General features: G+C 39.7%; 1 protein-coding gene across 4 annotated transcripts in view; it reads left to right on the forward strand.

The window, feature by feature from the left end:
• The first annotated feature begins 12,529 nt into the window (after positions 1-12,529).
• Positions 12,530-21,650, forward strand: part of GCFC2 (GC-rich sequence DNA-binding factor 2) — a 36,489-nt gene continuing 27,368 nt past the window's right edge. For 3 of the 4 annotated variants that reach the window (XM_054593583.1, XM_054593585.1, XM_054593586.1), the window contains exons 1-3: positions 12,530-12,833; positions 16,988-17,113; positions 20,780-21,004. In XM_054593583.1, the coding sequence (XP_054449558.1) occupies positions 12,560-12,833; positions 16,988-17,113; positions 20,780-21,004 (625 nt within the window). In that variant the 5' untranslated portion in view covers positions 12,530-12,559. The remainder of the gene's footprint in view (positions 12,834-16,987; positions 17,114-20,779; positions 21,005-21,650) is intronic. The other variant, XM_054593584.1, reaches the window with a different exon arrangement.

Raw genomic sequence — 21,650 nt, forward strand, 5'->3', positions numbered from 1 at the left:
GGAAGAGACAGATAGAGTGTGTTATTAGAATGCCAGCGGGAACAGATGCAGGATCAATGAGAACATGTCCATCACTCCCAAAGCATAATGTGAATGGGACCATTAAAAGGAATGTTCTGTACTTCAAGAGCATTTCAAGGGCACGCAGCAGTTCTTTTAGATGTAGGGCATCTTGTCACAGTTCTGCTGCATATATCCAAAATACTGTTTTTGAAACTTAATCTGTGAAGATTACAACCAACAAAAGTCCATTTGGATCAGTTTGGGGGATTTAGCTAGCCAAGTGATGTCATGGCATAATCTAAGTACCTGGAAGGGACAGTCTCCCACCTCTGAAAACTAGCCCACCTACCCGTTTGGCCCTGGTTCTCAAGCCAGTGTTGTTCATTGTGCTTGTCTGTCTGCCTGCTCTGGCCAAACTGCACAGTTCTCAGCCTAGCGGGTTTCTGAGGGGGCAGCTGTCTGTGTGAACTTGTGGCACGCTAGACTGCAGGATTAAATATGCCTGACCAGGAATTTAGGCTGACAGGTCAAGGATGAAATGACATTCAAGTAACACCTCTCTAGAGCACTGTGAATGTCCCGAGCTGCCCCAAGCTTTGGCGGTCTACATGTTTTGTTCGGGCATGCCATGCCCTCTTTGAACAAGCTTCAGGCAGTCTGGATGTCAGTAGCAGCTATCTTTTCATGAGATAACTGACCTTAAATATAGCCAACTTCCTGGAAATTTGGCACATGCACCTTGGGTCAGAAAGTTGCCCAGTGCCTGGGCCCATCATTATTTACATGCAAAGGTGAGAACCAACCACCCAGAATGTCACGAAACAGCTTTTCCTGTAATCAGAAGCAAGAGTGTGGTATAAAGGTCCAGAGTGTTAAATCCTGCAGGAGGATGAACATCCACACACAGACCCCGCACCCTCGGAGGAACTGGTCTGCCCACCACAGTATATGCTTGCCTCCCAGCTTTGCAGCAATTAGAAAAATGAATGGCAGAGTTCCCAGGACAGGAGCCTCAGCAAGTTGCAGACATGGTACCAGATGTGTGATATGTCCCATTATTTCCTGTGAATATATCTATTCAGCAATCCTTAATGCCTCAGAAATTCTGGGTCGCACTTGGCCCTGCAAGCCTTTAAAGCTAGCCCATAGATATTTCCAGTCACCCAAGCCCTACCAGGGTCTGTGGATGGCTTTGTTGACCATTCATGCCAGGCTGCCAAATGGATTGTGGGTCCATGTTGTGTTCAAGCCAACAGACAAAAGCTGGAGGAGAGGTATTATCAACTCTCCACTTCTATGCGGCAAGGAACTACAGCATGCTCAGCCACCATGGAAAACTGTAGCCTGACATTTCTAAGTGCAGAAGGGTTAAACAGATCAACAAAGGGAACAAAATATCAAAGGACAAGATGAGAAATGTGTTCTTACAGAACTATTAAAGCCAAAATAGACAACACTCTCATGGAGAAAAATAAATTTTAAAGACACTCCTGTGGGTGACCTGCTGTTGATGAGTATTTTTCAGAAATCAAGCAAAGGACTATTTTCACTCCACCAACCAGGAGTATCCAGCTGACAATTCTCCACGGACCCAGATGGCTAAAATTCTGAAGCCAAATGCCACATGACAGAGTATTATGAGCAAAGAACAAATGATTTACATGCATCTTATAATATTTAAACCCATTTTTAATATAAAGAAAAAAAGGAAATATAACATTTAGTTAATAGAAAATTCATTTCCCATGTTCCCACTGAATAAAAGTGATTTTTTTAAGCTAGTTTGAAGGGGTGTCCAATTATTAATCCTCCCCTGAGGATCCGCTTCTTCCCACTGGGCCCTAAGGCATAGCCACCTGCAAGGGGAGAGCAGCGTGGTTTCACAAGCTCACTCGTGATTTTTTCCTGGGGGAGGCAGGAGCTACGGGGTTCGGGTGCATTGGGCAGTGAGTCAGACATTTGCTCAGCTGCCTGAACACAGAGCACCTGTAAGGGAGGGGAAGGGAGTCCTCTCTGAAAGGGTAGACAAGTTGAGAGAAAGAGAGAGGAGGCTCTGAACTTCCATAGAATGGGAGTCTTACATTGGTCTCCACCTGCTGCACAGAGTCCTGTCAAAGAGGTAAGTGTGATAGTATCTGTACCACTACCATGGAAAGCAGCAAACCCCACACATCAGGGCTTTTCTTCTAGTGAGCTGGCTGCTAAAATTTCCCAACATACCGCAGCTCCTATTATTCACTCTTCCTTTCTGTCAGCTCTCTCATGCTCTTCTTCTTGCTACCCTTCTTCTTCACCAGCTATAGACTTTCATTCCTTTCACCTGCGCTGTTCACCTCGTCTGGGAACCTTCTTGGACCTCTCCTCCTTCCACATCCAGACTGGGCTCCTTGTTCCATCAGACCACTTGGTTCATGAATCCTTAACAACCTAGCCCTACCCTGTCTAAAATTCCCCAACCATGAATCCATCAAATCTATCCCCATTTCTCCTACCTCATGGCATCCCAGAGTTGCTGGAGAAAATATCATAGCCCTGAGTGTTGGATTCATTTACATCTGTGGTACAGAGCCTCACAGCCTCCTCCGTGCTTCCCAGAAATCTATCTACTTATGCTTGACCAGCTTAGCTGTTTTAAAATTTATCCACTTTCCTAGAGTTAACTGTTCTCCTCTACCCTTCCCCACACAGACTGTCTGCAGGTTATCTCATCTCCTACATCAAGGAGAAAAAGTTAAATAGAGCCATAGGACAGGAATTCCCTCAACTTCTTGATGGTCAGCCACAAAAATACCTATATCTATGTTATCTTATAGCTCATCCTCTTATTTCAATTAAATTTTTTTTCCTGCTCCTCTTTCTCCACTGTACCTCAATTTCCTCGTCTATAAAATATAATAATATCAACCTCATGGGGCATTAGTGAGTATTAAATAACTCATTACTTAATAAATGGAATATACCCTCATAAGGCTTTTCAAACATAGCTTTATTGAGATCTAATCTACACACCATAAAATTCACACCTTTAAAGTGTATAGTTCAATGAGTTTTAGTATATCCACAGAGATGTATCACTATCACCACAATCTAAATTTAGGGCATTTTTATCATCCTGAGAAAAACCCTGTACCCAGTAGCAGTCACTCCCCATTTCCTTCTCGCTATGGCGCCTGAAAATCATTAATCTACTTTATATCTTTATACATTTGCCTATTCCGCACATTTCACCTAAATGGAGTCATACACTCTCTGCTCTTTTGTGATTGGCCCCTTTCTCTTAGTACAATGTTCTTCAAGGTTTGATCTGCAAGGCTCTCTCGGGCACATGGTAAGTGTGCTATGAGTATTGCTGCTTTGCAATTATCACTTCCTGGGCTTATTCTTTCTTAACAACTAAGTCCCAACTCTTTCTGAGTAACTTTAGTGATTTTCCTCTCTCTGCAGTATTTTCAACTCTTCTTTTCTACTTTTACCTTTGTCTTGACATATAAACTCTCTGAAGCCCATCCTATATCCAGTTACTTCCTATCTCTCTCTCCAGAGAAAATGAATTTAAAATCTAGTCTATTGTTAATGCTGCATTTTACTATTTACTTCTCACAACTACTCTAGCATCTAATAGTACATGCAAAAGGCTTATCTTTAAATTGCCATTGATTCTCAGAGATGGACCCTCAAAACCAGCAGGTTTGATCTATTAACTTGAACTGTATGAAATGGTCAATATGCAACCACAATTGTCTTACAAAATGGCCAAATTTTTGTCTGTCAAGTTCGGCAGATTTCTTGAATGAAGTTAAACTGGTGGGTATGTCTCTGAAGAGAATAAACTGAATGTTTCACAAAGATCCTAATATTATTTCTGATTCCTGAAAGACTGGGTTTTGCTGATACAGTTGTAACAAATTCAGCAACAGTATTTTGCTAACATGAGGTCATGGCTTAATTTTTATAAAACTATATAGAGGTTAGGATTAATGATATGAATAAAATTTAAGTTATGAAAGGTCTTATAAAAGATGATCCACCCTTTAAACTGCTTGAAGGAACAACTATTAAATTAGTCAGCTGACAGCTATTATCTGAGAAAAGTGCTTCATAAAGTTATGTTTTTTCTTAAGTGGTCAAAGACCATACAGAATCCAAGTAATAGAATGAGGATAAGGGATATCACATTGAGAAGTCTTTTAGTCAGTTTAATAAAGGTTATCAAAATAGAACAATAAGTAGGATTAATAGTAAAGGAAAAACAAATGGGTAATAAAGAATAATAACATTAACCTTCCTTTGTCTTGGTGGAAGCTGCCTTTTCTGTAGTCAACAATGTATTCTATTATCTTGAGGGGAAATTTTATATAGTCAGAAGCTTCTGGATAATTCCTAAGAATCCTAAATCTAAGGTCTCTGAATTAATGGGCATCTAATAGTCAGAAGAAAGTACATGTCTTTTAAGTTCAGATCACCACCTTGTAGTTTTAGTAGGATGTTGGATGTTAACATTATCAGGTGAGATGTATTCCACTGAGGCTTAAAGACATTTTTTTCCTAATATCTCCTTTAGAAAACTCAACAGGTTTCAGAATGTGAAGAGCCTACTTAAGTAAAAAGTTGGAGACATCACATGAGTCTCCTGTAGCATTATGTCATATCAACTTGTAATAGACTAGAATCTGCAATTGGAAATTATGTCCAAATGCATAAGGCAACTTGTTTTTAACTCTAAAAGTGACAACTGGTAGTTTTAAGAAAAAATTGATCGTATTGCCATCAAGGCTAATGACAATAATTTGGGTTTTAGAAATTTGAAGTTTTATAGAGGTTTAATGGTTATAGATTTAGAATTCCCTATGTTCTCTTAATTTTCCCTGAACATTAAGGGAGGGAAACAATAGTGGAGATTCTGAGTAAAAGGCAAAGTGAGATGGATTAGATATCCTTTATTTTTATCATTTCTCTCTTTCTCTCCTCCTCTCCTCTCTCAAGTAGCTTAAAGTAGACCCCTCTACCATTCTCAAGTAGTTTAAATTGGTGTTATTTGCTCTGTTTGACCAAAGTTGGGGTAATTTGATTATCAGTTATAGTAATAACTGGATTCATCCAAAACACATCTGATATGTTTAAATCATGAGTACATATAAACTTTTAAAAAATACTAATTGGTCACAATTGGGGAGTATTATAAAGCAACTTATTATTTTCAAAATTGGTAAATACAAAGAAAAAAAGAAGCATTTATATTTCCTTTTCCTACATGAATGATACCACTGAGTACTCAATATTAAATAAAAAGTTTCTCTTTTAAAAAGTATGTCACACAAAGCAATCTACAGAGTCAATGCAATTCCTATCAAAATTCCAATGGCATTCTTCATAGATTTAGAACAAATAATTCTAAAATTTGTATGGAACCACAAGAGATCACAAATAGCCAAAGCAAACTTGAAAAGGAAGAACTAGTCTGGAAGCATTACATTTCTTGATTTCAACTACATTAAAGCTAGTGTAATCAGAACAGTATAGTATTGGCATAAAAGCAGACACATAGATCAGCAGAACAGAATAGAGAGGCCAGAAATAAACCCACGTGTATATGGTCAACTAATTTATAACAAAAAAGCCCAGAATATACAATGGGAAAAGGACAGTCTCTTCCATAAATGGTGTTGGGAAAAATGGAGAGCCACTTGCAAAAGAATAAAATTGTACCATTATCTTATACCACACACAAAAATTAACTCAAAATATATTTAAGACCTGAAACAATAAAAATCCTATAAGAAAACATAGATAGTAAGCTCCTTGACTTCAGTCTTGGCAATGATTTGAAGGAAAAACTTTTGGTGCCCAAAACAAAAATAAACAAGTAAGACTACATCAAAACTTAAGCTACTAACAAAAAAACAAAAAGGAGACTCAAATAAAATCAGAGATGAAAGAGGAGATATTAAAACTGATACCTCAAAATACATAGGATCATAAAAGACTACTGTGAACAATTATATGCCAACAAATTGAATAACCTATAATAAATAAATAAATTCCTAGAAATATACAATATATCAAGACTGACTTCCAGTCAAAATGGCAGTGTAGGTAAACACAGCTCGCCTCCTCACACGACCACATCAAAATTACAACTACACAATAGAACAACCATCACTGAGAACTGTCAGAAACCAAGCTGAATGGAAGTCCTACAACTATGGAATTAAAAAGAAACCACATTAAGACTGGTAGGAGGGACAGAGATGCGAAAGAGGTTGGTCCCACACCCACATGTGGTGGATAAAAATCAGAGAAGGATATCTCAGGAGTGAAGGGTCCCAGCCCCACACTAGGCTCCCCATCCCAGTTCCAGTGCCAGGAAGATAAGTCCCTATAACTTCTGGCTATAAAAACCAGCAGTGATTGAAGCTATGGAAAAACAGAAACTTCTGGAGTCTCAGGCAGCTTCTCCTAAAGGGTTCATGCACAGATTCACTTGGACTCACTCCCTCTGAGCTCCAGTGTAGGGGCAGCAGATTGAAAAGAATAAGAGATATTTCAGGAGAAACTGAGTTCTCTGACATCAGGACGAGAGTTGCAGGACAGTCTTCTCCCAGTCAGAAGTGCTGGCAGAAGCCATTGTTCCTTTTCTGAGCCTTCCCCCAAAGGAGCCACAGAGCCAGCAGGAAGGCACCATTCTGAGACTCCATCAACCTCGCCCATGCTATTTACCTCACCCTGGTGATTCCCTGAGGCCCTGCCCCACCCAGTTTTCTGGCCCACTCAAATTGTTTCCAGTGGCTTTTCCATATGAATACTTTGTATTGACCCATACTTCAGATTTTCCTAAATTCCATCAAACAAGAAGCATCCAGCTTCAGAGAGCCCCATGCCTCTCATTAAGTTACCTCAAGCGTGGCACTAGCAGCAGCCAGCTTTGGTTCATGGCTTGGCCTTTCCTGAGCACCTCCAAGCCCAGCACAAGCAGCAGCCATCTGCAGATCATTTTGAAGCTTACTCTGTGTGACCCCAGACAGAATACAGGTGGTGACTGACCTGAAATGTGCCAAGAGCAATCAAGGCTCAACTACAATAGGAAGATGTATACAACCCACATGGTGAGTACACCTTAGAGCCCAACCTGAGTAATAAGGAAGGCTGTGCCACTGGACTCTGCAGGACACCTACTATATTAGGCCACTCTACCAAGCCTGGTAGACATAACAGCTTTGACTTATACATAGAAATAAACACAGGGAGGCTGCCAACATTCATATGGAATCACAAAGTACCCTGCAGAGCCAAAATACCATTAATAAAGAACTTAAACTGTAAAACTCCTAAAAGAAAACAGGTAAAAATCTTCATGACCTTGGTCTTGGCAGTGATTTCTTGGATAAGACACCAAAAGCACAGGAAACAACATAAAAATAGGTAAGTGGGACTACATTAAACTAAAAAGCTTCTGTACAGCAAAGTAAACACTCCACAGAGTGAAAAGGTAACCTATGGAATGGGAGAGATACCTTTACAAACCCTATTATCTGATAAGAAATTAATATCCAAAATATAGACACTACTACTACAACTCAATAGAAATAAATAAATAAATAACCCCATTTTAAAATGGGCAAAAGATTTGAATAGACTTTCTCCAAAGAAACCAACATATATGTGAAAGATGCTTAACATCACTAGCCATTAGGGAAATGCAAATGCAAACCACAATGAGATATCACTTCACACCTGTTGGGATGACCACTATAAAAAAATAATAATAATTAACAAGTGTTGACAAGATATAAAGTTTCAGTTCTACAACAGGTATAGTTTCAGTAAGACAAAGTAAAAAAGTTTCTAGAGATGTGCTGTACAACATTGTGCTTATAATTAACAATGCTGTACTGTACACTTAAAATTTTGTTAAAAGGGTAGAACTCATGTCAAGTGTTCTTACCAAAATTTTAAAAAATTTCAATAAGCCAACCTGTAGGGCGAATTTAGTTAATAGCTCAAGGCCACTGGGAGCAGAACCCTCTCGTCCCAGTGAGGCAGGAGAGCAAGAAGCTAGGAAAATTCCTGGTCAAGTGGAATGGGAAAATTGAGACAAGGACATAAGTCCAAATAGTTTGAGCAACTTACAGCCAGCTGGTGAACCACAAGAATTTATCTCCCCTAACCAAGGACACTTGAGAATGAATGGTTTATACCTCTCCATCCTAACTAGAAAGTACATAGTTTAGAACTATGTACATAGGGCAAAGGACCCGGGCAGACGCTTTTCCAAGGAGGAGATACAGAGGGCCCAGAGGCATTTGAAAGGATGCTCAGCATCACTAGCCATCAGAGAAATGCAGATCAAAACCACCATGAGGTACCACCTCACACCGGTCAGAATGGCCATCATAAACAGATCAACAAACAACAGGTGCTGGCGAGGCTGTGGAGAAAAGGGAACCCTAGTCCACTGTTGGTGGGAATGCAGACTGGTGCAGCCACTGTGGAAAGCAGTGTGGAATTTCCTCAAAAAGCTGAAAATGGAACTGCCTTTTGATCCAGTGATTCTCCTGCTGGGACTATACCCCAAGAATACCAAAACACCAATACAAAAGAACCTATGCACCCCAATGTTCATAGCAGCACAATTTACAATAGCCAAGTGTTGGAAGCAACCTAAATGCCCATCAGTAGATGATTGGATCAAAAAGTAATGGTACATATACACAATGAAATACTACGCAGCAGAAATAAAAAAAGAACTACTAAACTTCTCAACAGCATGGATGGAACTGGAGAGCATTATGCTAAACGAAATAAGCCAGGGGGCAAAAGACAAATACCATATGATCTCACCTATAAGTGGAACCTAACCAACATACAAAGAGCAAGGAAAATAAGACCAACAACACTGAAAGGAAAAGAAATCAACAGAGACAAGAGGGAAGGGGGGGCGGGGAAAAGGAAGGGAAGGGAAAAGTCAAGGAACATATAGCAAGGACTCATGGACAAAACCAAAGGGGAAGAGCTGAGGGAGGGAAAGAGGGAGGGGGCAAGGGAAAGTGGTGGGGGGTAGGCAGAGACAAATGTATTTGAAAAAATAAATTAAAATAAAATTTAAAAAAAAATAAAGAAAGAAAGTACATAGTTTAAATCTCCTTAGTCTGGGAGAGAGAGAACAGAGACACTATTAATGTCATTTGTGCCGGCTAAACCCAAGGATAGATGAAGTCAGGGGAACAAATAACAAAAACCCCATTAAAAGCCAGACAGACCCAAGATAAAAGCAAAACAGTATAGCAGACAAAAAAATATTCCCAAAATGCCCCTATGCACTCATTTTGATACATCAGCATATTAAAAATGCTGATGAATATTCTGCTGAAACCCTCTCTTAAGATTCCCACAGAAAAGAAGGAAAAAAAAAAGATTAAAAAGCCCTCTGCACAAAGACTCAGCACGAGCTCACTCTAGAGCTCTCCCATGCCCCTTCTTAGGCATGAACTTTTTATTTCCTCCTAAACTCTTAGGGTCTCAAGGAGACTTGCAGCCAGGGGAGCAGTGGGCAGTGGCAGCTTGACCCCAGGCTTACCCCCGATCCTGTCTCCAGAGCCTCCTTTGTCTCTGACTTCCCGGTGAGCTAATAGCAACCCGACCTTGGCTTACTCCTTTCCTATAACTTTTCTAGAGAGGCAAAGTCTCCCCACTTACGCTCTCTCCTTTTACTTTTTCAACTGTAAGTTTTGTCTTTGTTTCACTGTCCCCAGCTTTAATAAACATACTCTCAAAATCACCTGGACTCGTGTTGTGAAATCTTTCCGACACAAAGTCCAGAACCCTCACACTATAGGCCGGTGCCTGTGGGGTAACACCGACATAAGGCTCCTATCATGGTAATGCTCAAAAAATAGATACAGAAAAAAACGAAAGCACAATTTGGTCCATACTTTCACAGATGCATTTCCGCAATATATTTTTTTAATTCCCAAAGGAAAGAGTGATCCATTATTTATAAACATGACTTCCTAAAATGTTGTCCTCTGAGAAAGTTTCACATAGGCTGCTTTAAAAATGAAAATATATCTATTACTTATAACAAGAGGATGAAAAGAAATAGCTCTTTAATTAGAAAGGAGGCAACTTCCAAAAGACTATTTGACGCAATCCTTCCTTAAGTACCATATTTCTCACTAGAGGGAGCTCAGAGCCCACTGATCAATAACAAGAAAGTGAGTAAAATGCCATTTCACTTCAGGGGAAAAGGGTTTGTTTGAGTAAATATGACATCTAATTTCAGAAGTTCGGATTTTTTTACATGCCAATTTTCTTTGATTATATAATTACATGAAAGGTGATTAATGCAAAGTTTCCTAATAGTCAATTGATATAATCAGCTAGTATTATAAGTAAGCATGGTATAGGTCTAACAAGAGATGTATTACATTATCCCTGCTCTCTTGTGAGAAAAAATTCCTAGTGTATTCATGAGAAAGTACAAACAATGTAAGGTAGTAGTGACGATTATGGGTACCAAGAAAGGCTGTCTGGGGAAATATAATTCTTCCTCTCTGGCTGCTCTGTTAGTGTTTCCGAGTATAATCCTAGGAGGCATTTTATCCTTTAAAGTTGCACGTTCTTGGGTACGGCTGAGAGGAGGGCTGTCTCACGGCCAGTCCTAAGCTCGTGTGCTCAGCAGCCTGCTTCTTCCCTGTCACCCACTGCATCTACTCAGGCCCTCTCAGCGCAGACACTGAAGAGCCACGAAAGAGGTGCTGCCTCCACGCTGACCTTAGCTGCCAAATCCTCCCTTCCCAACAGCAGTGTTAACTCAGGACAGCGTGGAACAAAGGGTTACCTAATGCTTGGGGGGACGGCGGGACTGCACCATACCTTAAAAGTCGCTTGTCTCTTTGCCTTCTGCAACTGAGAACTTCTCAGTGGCCGTCATCACTCCTCAGGTTCCAGAACCACTGCCATCCCCAGGTTATAACACCTGACTCCAACCCTTGAAAATTTTCACATTTCTCTTTATCTTACATGAGGGTTCCAATATGTCCTATGCAAGTATGTCCCAAATATTATATGGGACATACTTATTCTAAACAAATTATTTCTTATTTATCTGAAATTCAATGTGTTTCCTAACTATAACAGCTCTACTCTAGAGCATTTACTCTGCTTCCCCTGGGGTCAGAGGAGGAAACCCAGGGTCCCATCCCCCCCCCCCTTTATTAAACAAGTTCTGTTTCATCCCCTCCTATCCAGCCCATACACAGAGGAAACCATTTATCTCATTTCTCTTCCTTAAAACAAATATTTGGTTTATGTTTTAAGTACCCTGGTTTTTCTTTCTGTCTCGGTAGTGTATCACCTGTCTGTTAACATACTTGCATGCACCAAGTTAAACATTAATTTGTTTTCAGGTTTCAGAATAGCCTCATCCACACATCTGGTTCATTAAATTCGTGTTCATTCAGTGTATGCTAAGTACTGGCACATGAAGGTGAGCAAGAGAATGGCTCAGTCAGTGGAGACAGTGTAATTGAAAATGAAGAGGTAGCAACTATTCCACATCAGCTGATGGCGCTGAACCTAGCCGAGAACACTGAAGTCACATTTCGGTTGGCCATGGATTGTAAATTGGTGACGTTTGAAAGGAACAAATAGCCTTCTGGAACACCAATATCACACTTATATTTTTCTTACATAAACTTCTCTATTTCTGAGCGAAACCTCTGGAAATTTATCCCCTAAAGTAATCTTTTCTATGAACCTCTTGAAAAATTTTCTTGAACTTTAATGTAGGAAAGGAAAGGTGAAGTATGGGGCCAATCCCGGCAAGAGACAGCCAAGTAAGAGTGGGTTTTCCCAAGGGGACCAAAGACTCTGCGTTAGAGTGAAGTCAGGCGCGCTCGCGCGCTCGCTCTCTCGCGCGCTTAAGGGATACAGTCCAAGTTTGCCACAGCCGTCTTTCTTTGCGCATCTTTCTAAATAACACCCGTCTTTTTTTAGATACATTTTTTTTTTTCCCGTATGGACCAAAGCATTTAACCAAGTTCTGTTGAAGCCCGGACCCAATCATTTGATTTTTACTTATTTCTGCACCTATAGTTTATGTGTAGATTTCACTGTTTAGCTTTCAGAAGCAATTTACATACGCCACACACACTCCTTTTTGTTTCTATTCCTGGTTCGAAAGAGAGCGAGCTTTACTCTCCCCAAAAAGTAGAAAACAGCAGATGCGGCTCCAGACCAGGACGCGGGCACAGCGATTCCAAGATAGTGTTTCCACCAGGAGAATTTGTGAGTCCTGCTCTCCGTGGAATCGCTCTGCACCATGTGTACCAGCGGGCCCTCCGGAGGGAACACTTCGTATTCCCAGACCACACACACGTCAACCTGCTCCCCGAAGGCACGGGACACGTGCGCACCGCGAAACGGGAGTCAAGCGTGCGCGGAGCGGGCGCGCGCAAAAGGCCGTCCGGCGGAGGCGGGAGCGCGCTCCGGGTCGACGTCATTGACCCGGGTTGGCTGCACCGGAAGAGAACGGGTGCGCGGCGCCCAGGTCTGGGCCATGGCTCACAGGCCGAAAAGGACCTTCCGGCAGCGCCGAGCAGACTCCAGTGACAGCGATGGCACCGAGGGGCCATCTGCTGGACCCGGGCAGCCGGGGGAGCCGGCAGCCCCAGGCCCCGAGGATGAAGGACCGCCTCCTGGAGGAGGCCGCGCAGAGGCAGCTAGGCGGCCCTTTCGGGGCCGGGGCTCTCGGGGCCGGGGCCGGGTCTGGGCGAGTTCCCGGCGCGCCATCGGAGCGGCACCCCGTGCGGGCGGCGGCTCGGGCGCTCCAGGTGACTTGGGACAGCAAGGTGGGCGCCGCAGGTGGCGAGGTGGGGGCAGAGCAGGAAGAGGCCCGCGGGATTCTCTTGAGGTTTCTGCAACTCGCTGCCAACCACTAGCAATGCTCGGTAGCGGACAGCCCGCCTGCGAACACTTGCCCGCTTCCCGTGTCTCCTTGGGGCTCCTCGGGGGAGTAGAAGGAATCCTGTAGGGTTTGGGGGCTTATCTTCACCGTCAGATGAACCATCACCAGTTATAGCTTTAGTGCAGTGCTTCATGTTGTTTTCCTAACACTTAGGCGAAAATTGTATGTGCCTTTTGAAAACGTCCCCAATTATTTTTCTAGAAAATACTTAACCAGAATATTACAGTAGAAGAATGCACATGACAGACTTTGAGACATATTCTTTTGCCTGTTTTCTTTTTCACCGGTTATTTGGGAAAATTGAGATATAAGTGACAATGTATGTCACTAAGTAACAATACATTGATGACACTGTAGACTATCAATAAAGGCGCAATAAAGGCATTAAGTAGAATGTAATTTTGAAGTACCTTTGCCTTCTTAAATACAGGATTCAAGCATCATAAATTTGTTTACATGGAATGTATTCTAGTTTGAATTGGGGCTTTATAAAAATGCAGTTTTTGGTTAGTCTTGAGATAAAAAAAAAATTTTCTCCCCATTATTTTTAGTCCAAGTATTTTGAGGATTTCTTACTATTTTTTCTAAATTTCTGATACTGTCTTTTATTTTTATGCTCCATGTGAGTCATCTTGTCACTGGAAAGGGATGGGGGTCAAGGCTGTTCTACCCCTGCCTGGCCTGAAATGTGTGGGTTCTTCACTTCATGTAGGAAAGGTTTCATGACAGGAGTCCAGGTGATTTTGAGTGTGTGTTTCTTAAAGTTGGGACAGGGAAACAAAGGACAGGTTTAAGACAGAAGAGGCAAGGTCACAGAAACAGGAGTGAGCGTAGACGGGGCTACCTAGACTTCGGTAAGGAAGTCACAGTAACGGGAGTGAGCCATGCTGGGCTGCCTGGACTCAGAGAACACGTTATAGAGGCAAAGGAGAGTCCTTAGAGACAGTACAAGGGCTTAGCCTGGGACAGGCTGCCACTGCCCACTTCTCCCCAGGCTGCAAGTCTTGTGAGGTCCCGTAGAGCTTGCGGAATTAAGCAAAACTATGCTCTTGAAAAAAGGTGAGGAAGGTGCACAGGCTGGAGAAAGCACCATGGGGCCCTTTGTCTTAAGAGGTTTTTATCTGTTTTCTAAAGGTGGGCGCTTTAGGAGAGCTCTAAGGGGAAGGTCACAATAAAATATTCAAAAGCTTTCCAGGTGTGTCTTTTGCTAGACTGATGAACCAAAATGAGCTTGTAGGGGAGTTTAGGATCCCTCTCTGGTCAGTTTCATTGCTTTACTTTTATCTTGGATTTGTCTGGTTAATTGGGTTTTTATTATTTATTCCCCCAACTTAATTTGTTCTGGGGTTTGGCTGGCACTAGTGACACTAATTGGGTTTCTGTTATCTATCTCCCTGACCAGAGTGACGTGCGCTACCCAACTCTCCAGTTGGGGAGGAGAAGTATAAACAATTTGCTCCTAAGTGTCCTTGGTCAGGAAAAATGAGATCTTGCAATTTATTTGCAGGCTGTTAATTGCTTGGCCTTGTTTAACTATTTGTCTCAGTTTTCCTCCAATTTCCAAGGAACTTTCCTAGCATCTTACTATCCTGATTAAACTTTAATAGGGAGAATTGAGGCCAGGAGTTGCCTTTTCCCTTGCCTTATTTAAAAAAAAAAAAAAATTGCCCTTAAACGTTTTGGTCTTACTAATCTCCTAATACTCTTAAAAATAATTAAGGATCCCAACAATCCTTTGTTTCTGTGGACTACATTGATTAATATTTACCATATTAAAAAAATTAAGATAAATTTTAATTAATTCATTTTTAAATTAACCCATTACAACATAAGGATAAGTAACATTTTTGTGAAAAATAACCTTTCCAAAAAACACTAAGAGTGGTACAGTTTTCAATTTGGAGCTCTCTTTAGTGTGTGGCTTAATGGAAAACAGCTCAATTCTCAAAGCTGCTCCTGCATTCAGTCTGTTGTGATATACTGTTTCATTTGCAGTATGTGAAGAAAATCACAAATAGGTGATTAAGAGGAGTACTTAGTAGCCTTTTTAAATTATCAAGGGTGTTTTGATTTAATATTACAACACAGCTCAAGTAAAACTTTCTTAAAGGTTAGTTTGCAACATAGAAGCTAAAACTGTATCAAATTTTTTTGTACTTCATTACATTAAAATCCACTGGTCTGTTTTGCGATTTTGAATGGATCTTTTACCCATGCATGATTGGTAACGTGTTTGATTATTTGGAAAGTATTGGTTCACTTTGCAGATCTTGCAAAGGTTGGTATATTTTATGATTCCATACCCCCCCCCAAAATCCATTAATGTTACTACTGATATAACCAGTGTTCTAAAATTCTAGTTTTCACTTGAAATCTCTTCATTCCTGAAGTGAAAGGCACAACCCTTTTGGCTCACTTTTGTGAAGTGTTTGATATAGGTATTCGATATCCACGTCTGAGTAGCTAGTTTGCCAGTTGTTTCAAGTAAACTGGCGTTCGTCCTGGGAGACAGTGGCTGGTTCAACCTGCAGCTCATCACGAAGGGGCTTTCGCTTCAGGCAGCCATTGCGTTTCAGTACATCCCAGACGTGCTTTGTGCGTGTTTCCATTTTGTTCCCCAGATGATTAAAAAGATGTGTATTTATGGGTCAAGATTTAATAAAATTAATCATTTGTATTGCTTTATTAAGGATCATAAATGAAACTGGCTTTTTCTCCTTGCCAGTGCATGGTAGTGAAGCACGCAGGCGTGGGTACTGGAGACCGGTGTCACTGTCTTGAGTTGTATCAAGAGGCCAGCAGTTTTACCCACTGCTGCTGTTGTTTCATTATATAAATATCAACAGAGCAAAAAGGGCAAGTAAAATGTTAATATTGTGATGAAAGTAGTTTTGACTTTACAGGCCCTCTGAGAGGGTCCCAGGGACCCCCATCGGTTGATGGACCATGTTCGGAAAACCACTGCTCTGGTGTTGATCAGCTTTGAGAGTGAGTAGGAGTTGTCATAAGTAGCAGTAACTAGAAAGATGTAAGCTGCAGCTATATTCCTTTGTCTTTTAAGTTTTGATCATACTCCAGACTTTTTTTTTTTTAACTATATGCAGGTCAAATTAAGGGAAGTTTTTAAGACAAAGAGTACTATTTATGTAATCTTAAGTGGTAAGTGTATTCATAAAAATTACAGAATAATTGTGAATTAATATATCCTTTCTTTGCAGTTATCATGAATTCCTTTACATTTTGCTCATTTAATTGTCACAACACATCTTTGGGTATGATCTCTTAATGTCATCTTTAATAGGTTAATTGACAGACTATCCTTCCCAAAATCACATAATGGAAATAGATCCATAATTGATTTGAAGCTACAGTGCTCATTACAGTACTTCTTGCCACGAGCCATTGAGAGATGACATAATATAAAAAGAGCCTAAATTCTACAGTTGGATGAAATTTAGTTGAGAGCCCTGCATCCCCATTCGTTAACTTTGTAACATTGGGCATGTAATTTAGCCTATTCAGTCCTGATGAAAACATGCATTCTCAGTAATAGCATTTATTGATACTTTATACAGTTGTGTGTATTAAATAAAATAATCCTGATAAAGCAGATTCCAATGTACCTAACACATACTAAATATGCATTAAATATTTTTCTCTCTTTCTGCTTATTTTCTACAATATTTTTTGTTTTTTGGACAAATGTTCCAGATTTGTTCAAAAAACAAATCTGGAGTTTTTTCCCCCTAATGTTCCCTTCCCTCTTCTCATTACATCATTTAAAGGAGTATTTTACTAGATAGGTTGATAATACAAATAGGGTAAATCTTTGTACACTTTTCAGATCACCCATTGGTTTCAGAAAGAACAGAAGTTGGAGAAAAGTCTGTATAGCTACTTTAAATAAGTGGAGTAAAATGAGAACACCATATTATACATATGCCATGTGTTGCTCAAAATTTTTATTATTGATTCCAATATCTTGACTCTCTCTTGTTACATTCAAAAATATTCTCCTAGAATCCAGAACAGTTGATCATTCAGCAGACGAAGAGGATGGAACACAGCATGCCTCCGAAAGTAAGGATGATCAGAGCTCACCTTCCAATAGCTCGAGTTCTCTGGAAGAAGAGTTTTCGTCAATAGGTTGGTGATTTTGTAATTTTTTAAAGAATTTTATTTCTAATATCATTATTTTCTATACCAGTGATATTATTATTAATAACATAAACTCTAGTGAAGTATGGGGCAAGTAGTTATTACTAATGGTGGTCAGAGTTTCCATATTGAGTGCTCATTTCCATTACATAACATACCTAGGGTCAGACAGCTTATAGGAGGCACAACTAAGATTCAAACCCAGTCATTCTGCCCCAGAGCCTGTGTTCTTAGCTACTGTGCTGTAGTGGGTAATTCACGTCCATATCTCAAGGACAGTAGGAGTTTGTCAGTGAGGAAGTTTGAGGTACAGGATGTAGCATATATAAAACTCTAAGAAAGATAACATAGCATGTGTAGAGAACTAAAAATAGTTGTTGGGCTGAAAATATTGGAGTTTCAGAAAGAGAAACAAAAAGTAAACAAGCAGAGGGACAAATCAGAGTCAGGCAAAATAGGGCTCGGGGGAACTACTGAAAATTTTATGTAACTAGATGACATGACCATTTTTGTGTTTTAGAAAAATCAATCCAGATCCAGGGTTGGCGAATTACCACCTGTGGGCCAGATCTAACCCACCACCTGCTTTTGTAAATAAAGTTTTTGTAGCCACACTCATTCCATTTTGTATTTTCTGAGGCTGCTTTTGCACGGCAGAGTTGAGACATTGACAGAGACTTTACGGCCCACAAGGCCCAAAATGCCTTTTACTGTATCTCAAGGGTTCATTAGTTGTTATGTGCTCTGTTTCAGTCTCATGAAACCTAAAACCAGTTCTGAGGAAATAAAGTAAAATGCATAGCTTTATAAAGGAAACAAACGAATTTTCAAAGAACATATATTTTCAAAGAAAATAACATTTTCAAAGAAATGTGCTTTATTAACTTGTTAGGTAAGAACCAATAGCTACTGTAATTTTTTTCTTACACAAGGCTACAAGATACAGATACTTAGCAATGAAATCTAGTAGACAAGTGAAGCCTTAGCTAGACTCTAGCTACAGCACTGTCCTGTGGAACTTTCAGTGATGGTGTAAAAATTCTGTATCTTACTATTCAGTGCATTAGCTGCTGATCACATCTGGCTGGAGAGCTCTCGAAATGTGGCTAGAGCAGCTAAGGAACTGGATTTTTAATTTGATTTAAATAGTAACATAGGGCACGTGGTTACTATATAGAAGAGTGCTGCTATAGAAGATGGTAGATTGGAAAGGGTAAGACTAATTGTAAAATATTGCGGCACTGAGCACCCAAGGAAAAAGGCAGTGTTTGGAAATGTGCGGGATAGTTTTTAGTTGTAGTGACTGAGGTGCTGCTGGCAGTAGTGCCCTGGGAGCAGGCAGTGAGTGTCTTGCAGGGTGCGGGACAGTTCACAGTAAAGGATTGTCCCTCCGCAGGTGCCCCTTTGAGAAACACTGATTGGAAGTTGAAAACTTGTCCTGTGAGGAACACTTTTATCTTCTTTTTTCTGGAGAAGAAAAGGTGTAGAGGGAATATTAAGATTAAGGACTGGCATGTGGAAGGAGTACATTTATTTTTGCAAATGACTGAACCGTTAGAATGATCCAGTAATGGAATGTTTGTCCTTAGATGTTCAGTGTTGCAGCAACTACTTGTTACCAGTGGGGCATGGTGTTTAACCTCTACCCCTTAGATAGGATATAAAATTTATGAGTTATAAATCTATAAAAACATGTTTTTTATTATTATAAAGCATTATGCTGACTTTATTTATTAATCGCATATCTGCCCAGCGTCTGCCACAGGAGAACCCTTGAGCTGCATGTTAGATATGGACAGGACAGGATAAAGTACTGTTTTTCTCTTGAATTTTTCTTTATTGTCACTTAAGAGGATTAGCTTTATGTAGCACTAATGTATCACCAGTGAGTCCCTTCATTGTGATTTATTAATTAAATCTTAACGAGTCATTTGCAGGTGACTACTTCCAACTCAAATATTTCTGTTTCTGTTTTCATACACTTGAGTATTTAAACCTACATGCATCATCTTTACCTGGTTGCATATTAAAATCCCCTAGGGGCTCAGATCAGCTGAGTCCTGACCTCTGGGCCGGGGGCCTGGGTACCGGCAGATGATCCATCTCCCCAGGTGATTCTAATGCAGCCGGGGTCAAGAAGTGCCAGTATAACCTGTTGTGATGAGTTTGAATTTTAATTTTGCTGTAGGTTATATACCAGCTGTCTCTCTCAGCTTTAAAGACATACCAGGTTGTCTTCAGTTACATTCAATAAAATCATTGAAATGAGGCAAAATATAGAACCCTCTGGCATTACATTATAATCAACATTTTTTAGGGAGGAGTAGTTATTCAGCAGTTAAGAATCCAGTGCATTATGTGATTTCCCCCACCTATTTTAACATTACCCACAAGGAGAACATGCCACTGCAACTGTTAAATGCTTTGGGAGGATGAGAAGACACCTAACCTGTATCATGTTCCTGGATAAATACTAATCTATAAAAAGTAAATCACTTGATTTGATATTCCTTGTTTGTTTTTTTGTTTGTTTGTTTTTTAATCTTCACCTGAAGATAAGTTTACTGATTTTAGAGCCAGTGGAAGGAGGGGAGAGAGAAACATCCATCAGTTGCCTCCCATATGTGCCTGGACCGGGGATCGAACCCACATCCTTTTGGTGCATATGATGACACTCCAACCAACTGAGCCACCCACCCAGGGTGATATTCCTTGTTTTTAATGAGCATATATGTTTCTAGTGATTGCCACCTACTGCTTCATAATTAATGCAAGCACTTTTTGTTTTCCTTAGGACTGGTTATTACATATATTGGTCTGTGATTTCTGAAATCTGTCTCTTTTATTCTGTTTCAGAAATTGGAACATTTCTAGTCCTGGCCACGTAGCTCAGTTGGTTAAAGCATTGCCCCACCACACCAAGGTTGCCGGTTTGATCCCAAGTCAGGACACAAAAAAAATCAACCAATGATTGCATAAGTGGAACAACAAATTGATGTCTCTCTCTTGCTTTACCTATCCTCCTAACCCCTTCCTCTGTCTCTCTAAAATGAATAAGTAAAATTTTCTTTTAAATTGAAACATTTCTGCATCTCCAGCAATTTATTTTTTCTATTTATTTTTGAAAGAGCTTGGACCAACACGTGGGAAAGAAGAAGTTTGACTTGAGCCTCAGTGAATTGACACCCTAACTAATATTTTGAAGTGTTTGAAATGGTGAAGATTTCTCTTACCATTTTGTTTAACCTTAGCGTTTTACATAAGAAACCATTTCTTCCCACAGTGTAAAGATTAATTTTAGATCGTGCATGAAGAAACTTGTTTTGAATCGGAAGAGGGCCTATTAATAAGGTTATACTCTATAAAATAAAGAAAAAATGAAACAAGACTCTATTAAAAGATGTTATCTTTTAAGTCTCTCATTCATCTGATACTTTTTCATTTGGTTCATTTAAAGATAAGTTTTAATAATTAAAAATTATTTTTCTTTATCAGAATAATTTTCTTCCATTACTGATGTAGATTTTGAGCCATTTATATTCATATCAAAATAATAAAGAAATTACAAAACTGGTATCTTTTTTTTTATTTAAATGTGAGGAATATTTATTTCTGCTGGTGCTTGGTTTTCAATATCCTCTTCATTTCTTTCAGTAAATATCCCTGATGCAGCTTTTATTCAGGCAGCCCGCAGAAAACGTGAATTGGCCAGGACCCAAGAGGACTATATTTCTCTGGACGTCAAACATACTTCCACCATCTCTGATATGAAGGAAAACAGCGATGAAGATCCTGAGAGTGAGCCTGATGACCATGAAGAGAGAATACCATTTACTCCAAAGCCCCAAACACTTAAACAAAGAATGGCTGAAGAAACAAGTACATATTTAATTTACTTACAATATATGACTATAAAGGCTTGTTTGCTAGAATATAATATTATGATAAAACTTCCATGAAAAAAATAATGTAGTGTCTCATATGCTAATGGGTGTTGAAGTTGATTTTCATTTAGTACCAATGTGGTCAGTGACATTATGCCTGATAAAGACATGTCTATCAAAATGTTATCAAAGGGTGTGTGTAATATTGTTTACTATTATTTGATTTCCACTCTGTTTTTTGACAGGTTAAAAAAAATCCACACTGTCTTATTTTTGATATTGAAAATTTTTACTGTCACCTTTATAAAGGTTTGTGTTTTTTTTAATGGAAGCATCTACAGGGATTTTAGGTGTCGGGTATTAAAATCTTCCCGGCTACTATAAAAGATTTCCTCAACCAATAATCTTTAGGTCTCAGAGAACTGTTTTCACATTTCTCATTTATAAACAATATTATATTTTACTAATATTTTTGTCACTTCAAATAGTATAATTTCAGAATGAGATTTGGTTCCTTATAACCCCAAAACTATTTCTAGATATTTAGATTCTCAAGTAGAATTAAGAAATAAGGGACGCCAAATGTTTCTTTTTCTTCAAGCTTTTTTAATGAGTCTATATAGCGCTTTGAGTGGGAGAAT

This window comes from Pteronotus mesoamericanus, unplaced genomic scaffold (assembly GCF_021234165.1).
Source record: "Pteronotus mesoamericanus isolate MK-2021 breed Mesoamerican mustached bat unplaced genomic scaffold, CSHL_Meso_final scaffold_45, whole genome shotgun sequence".
NCBI lineage: Eukaryota > Metazoa > Chordata > Mammalia > Chiroptera > Mormoopidae > Pteronotus > Pteronotus mesoamericanus.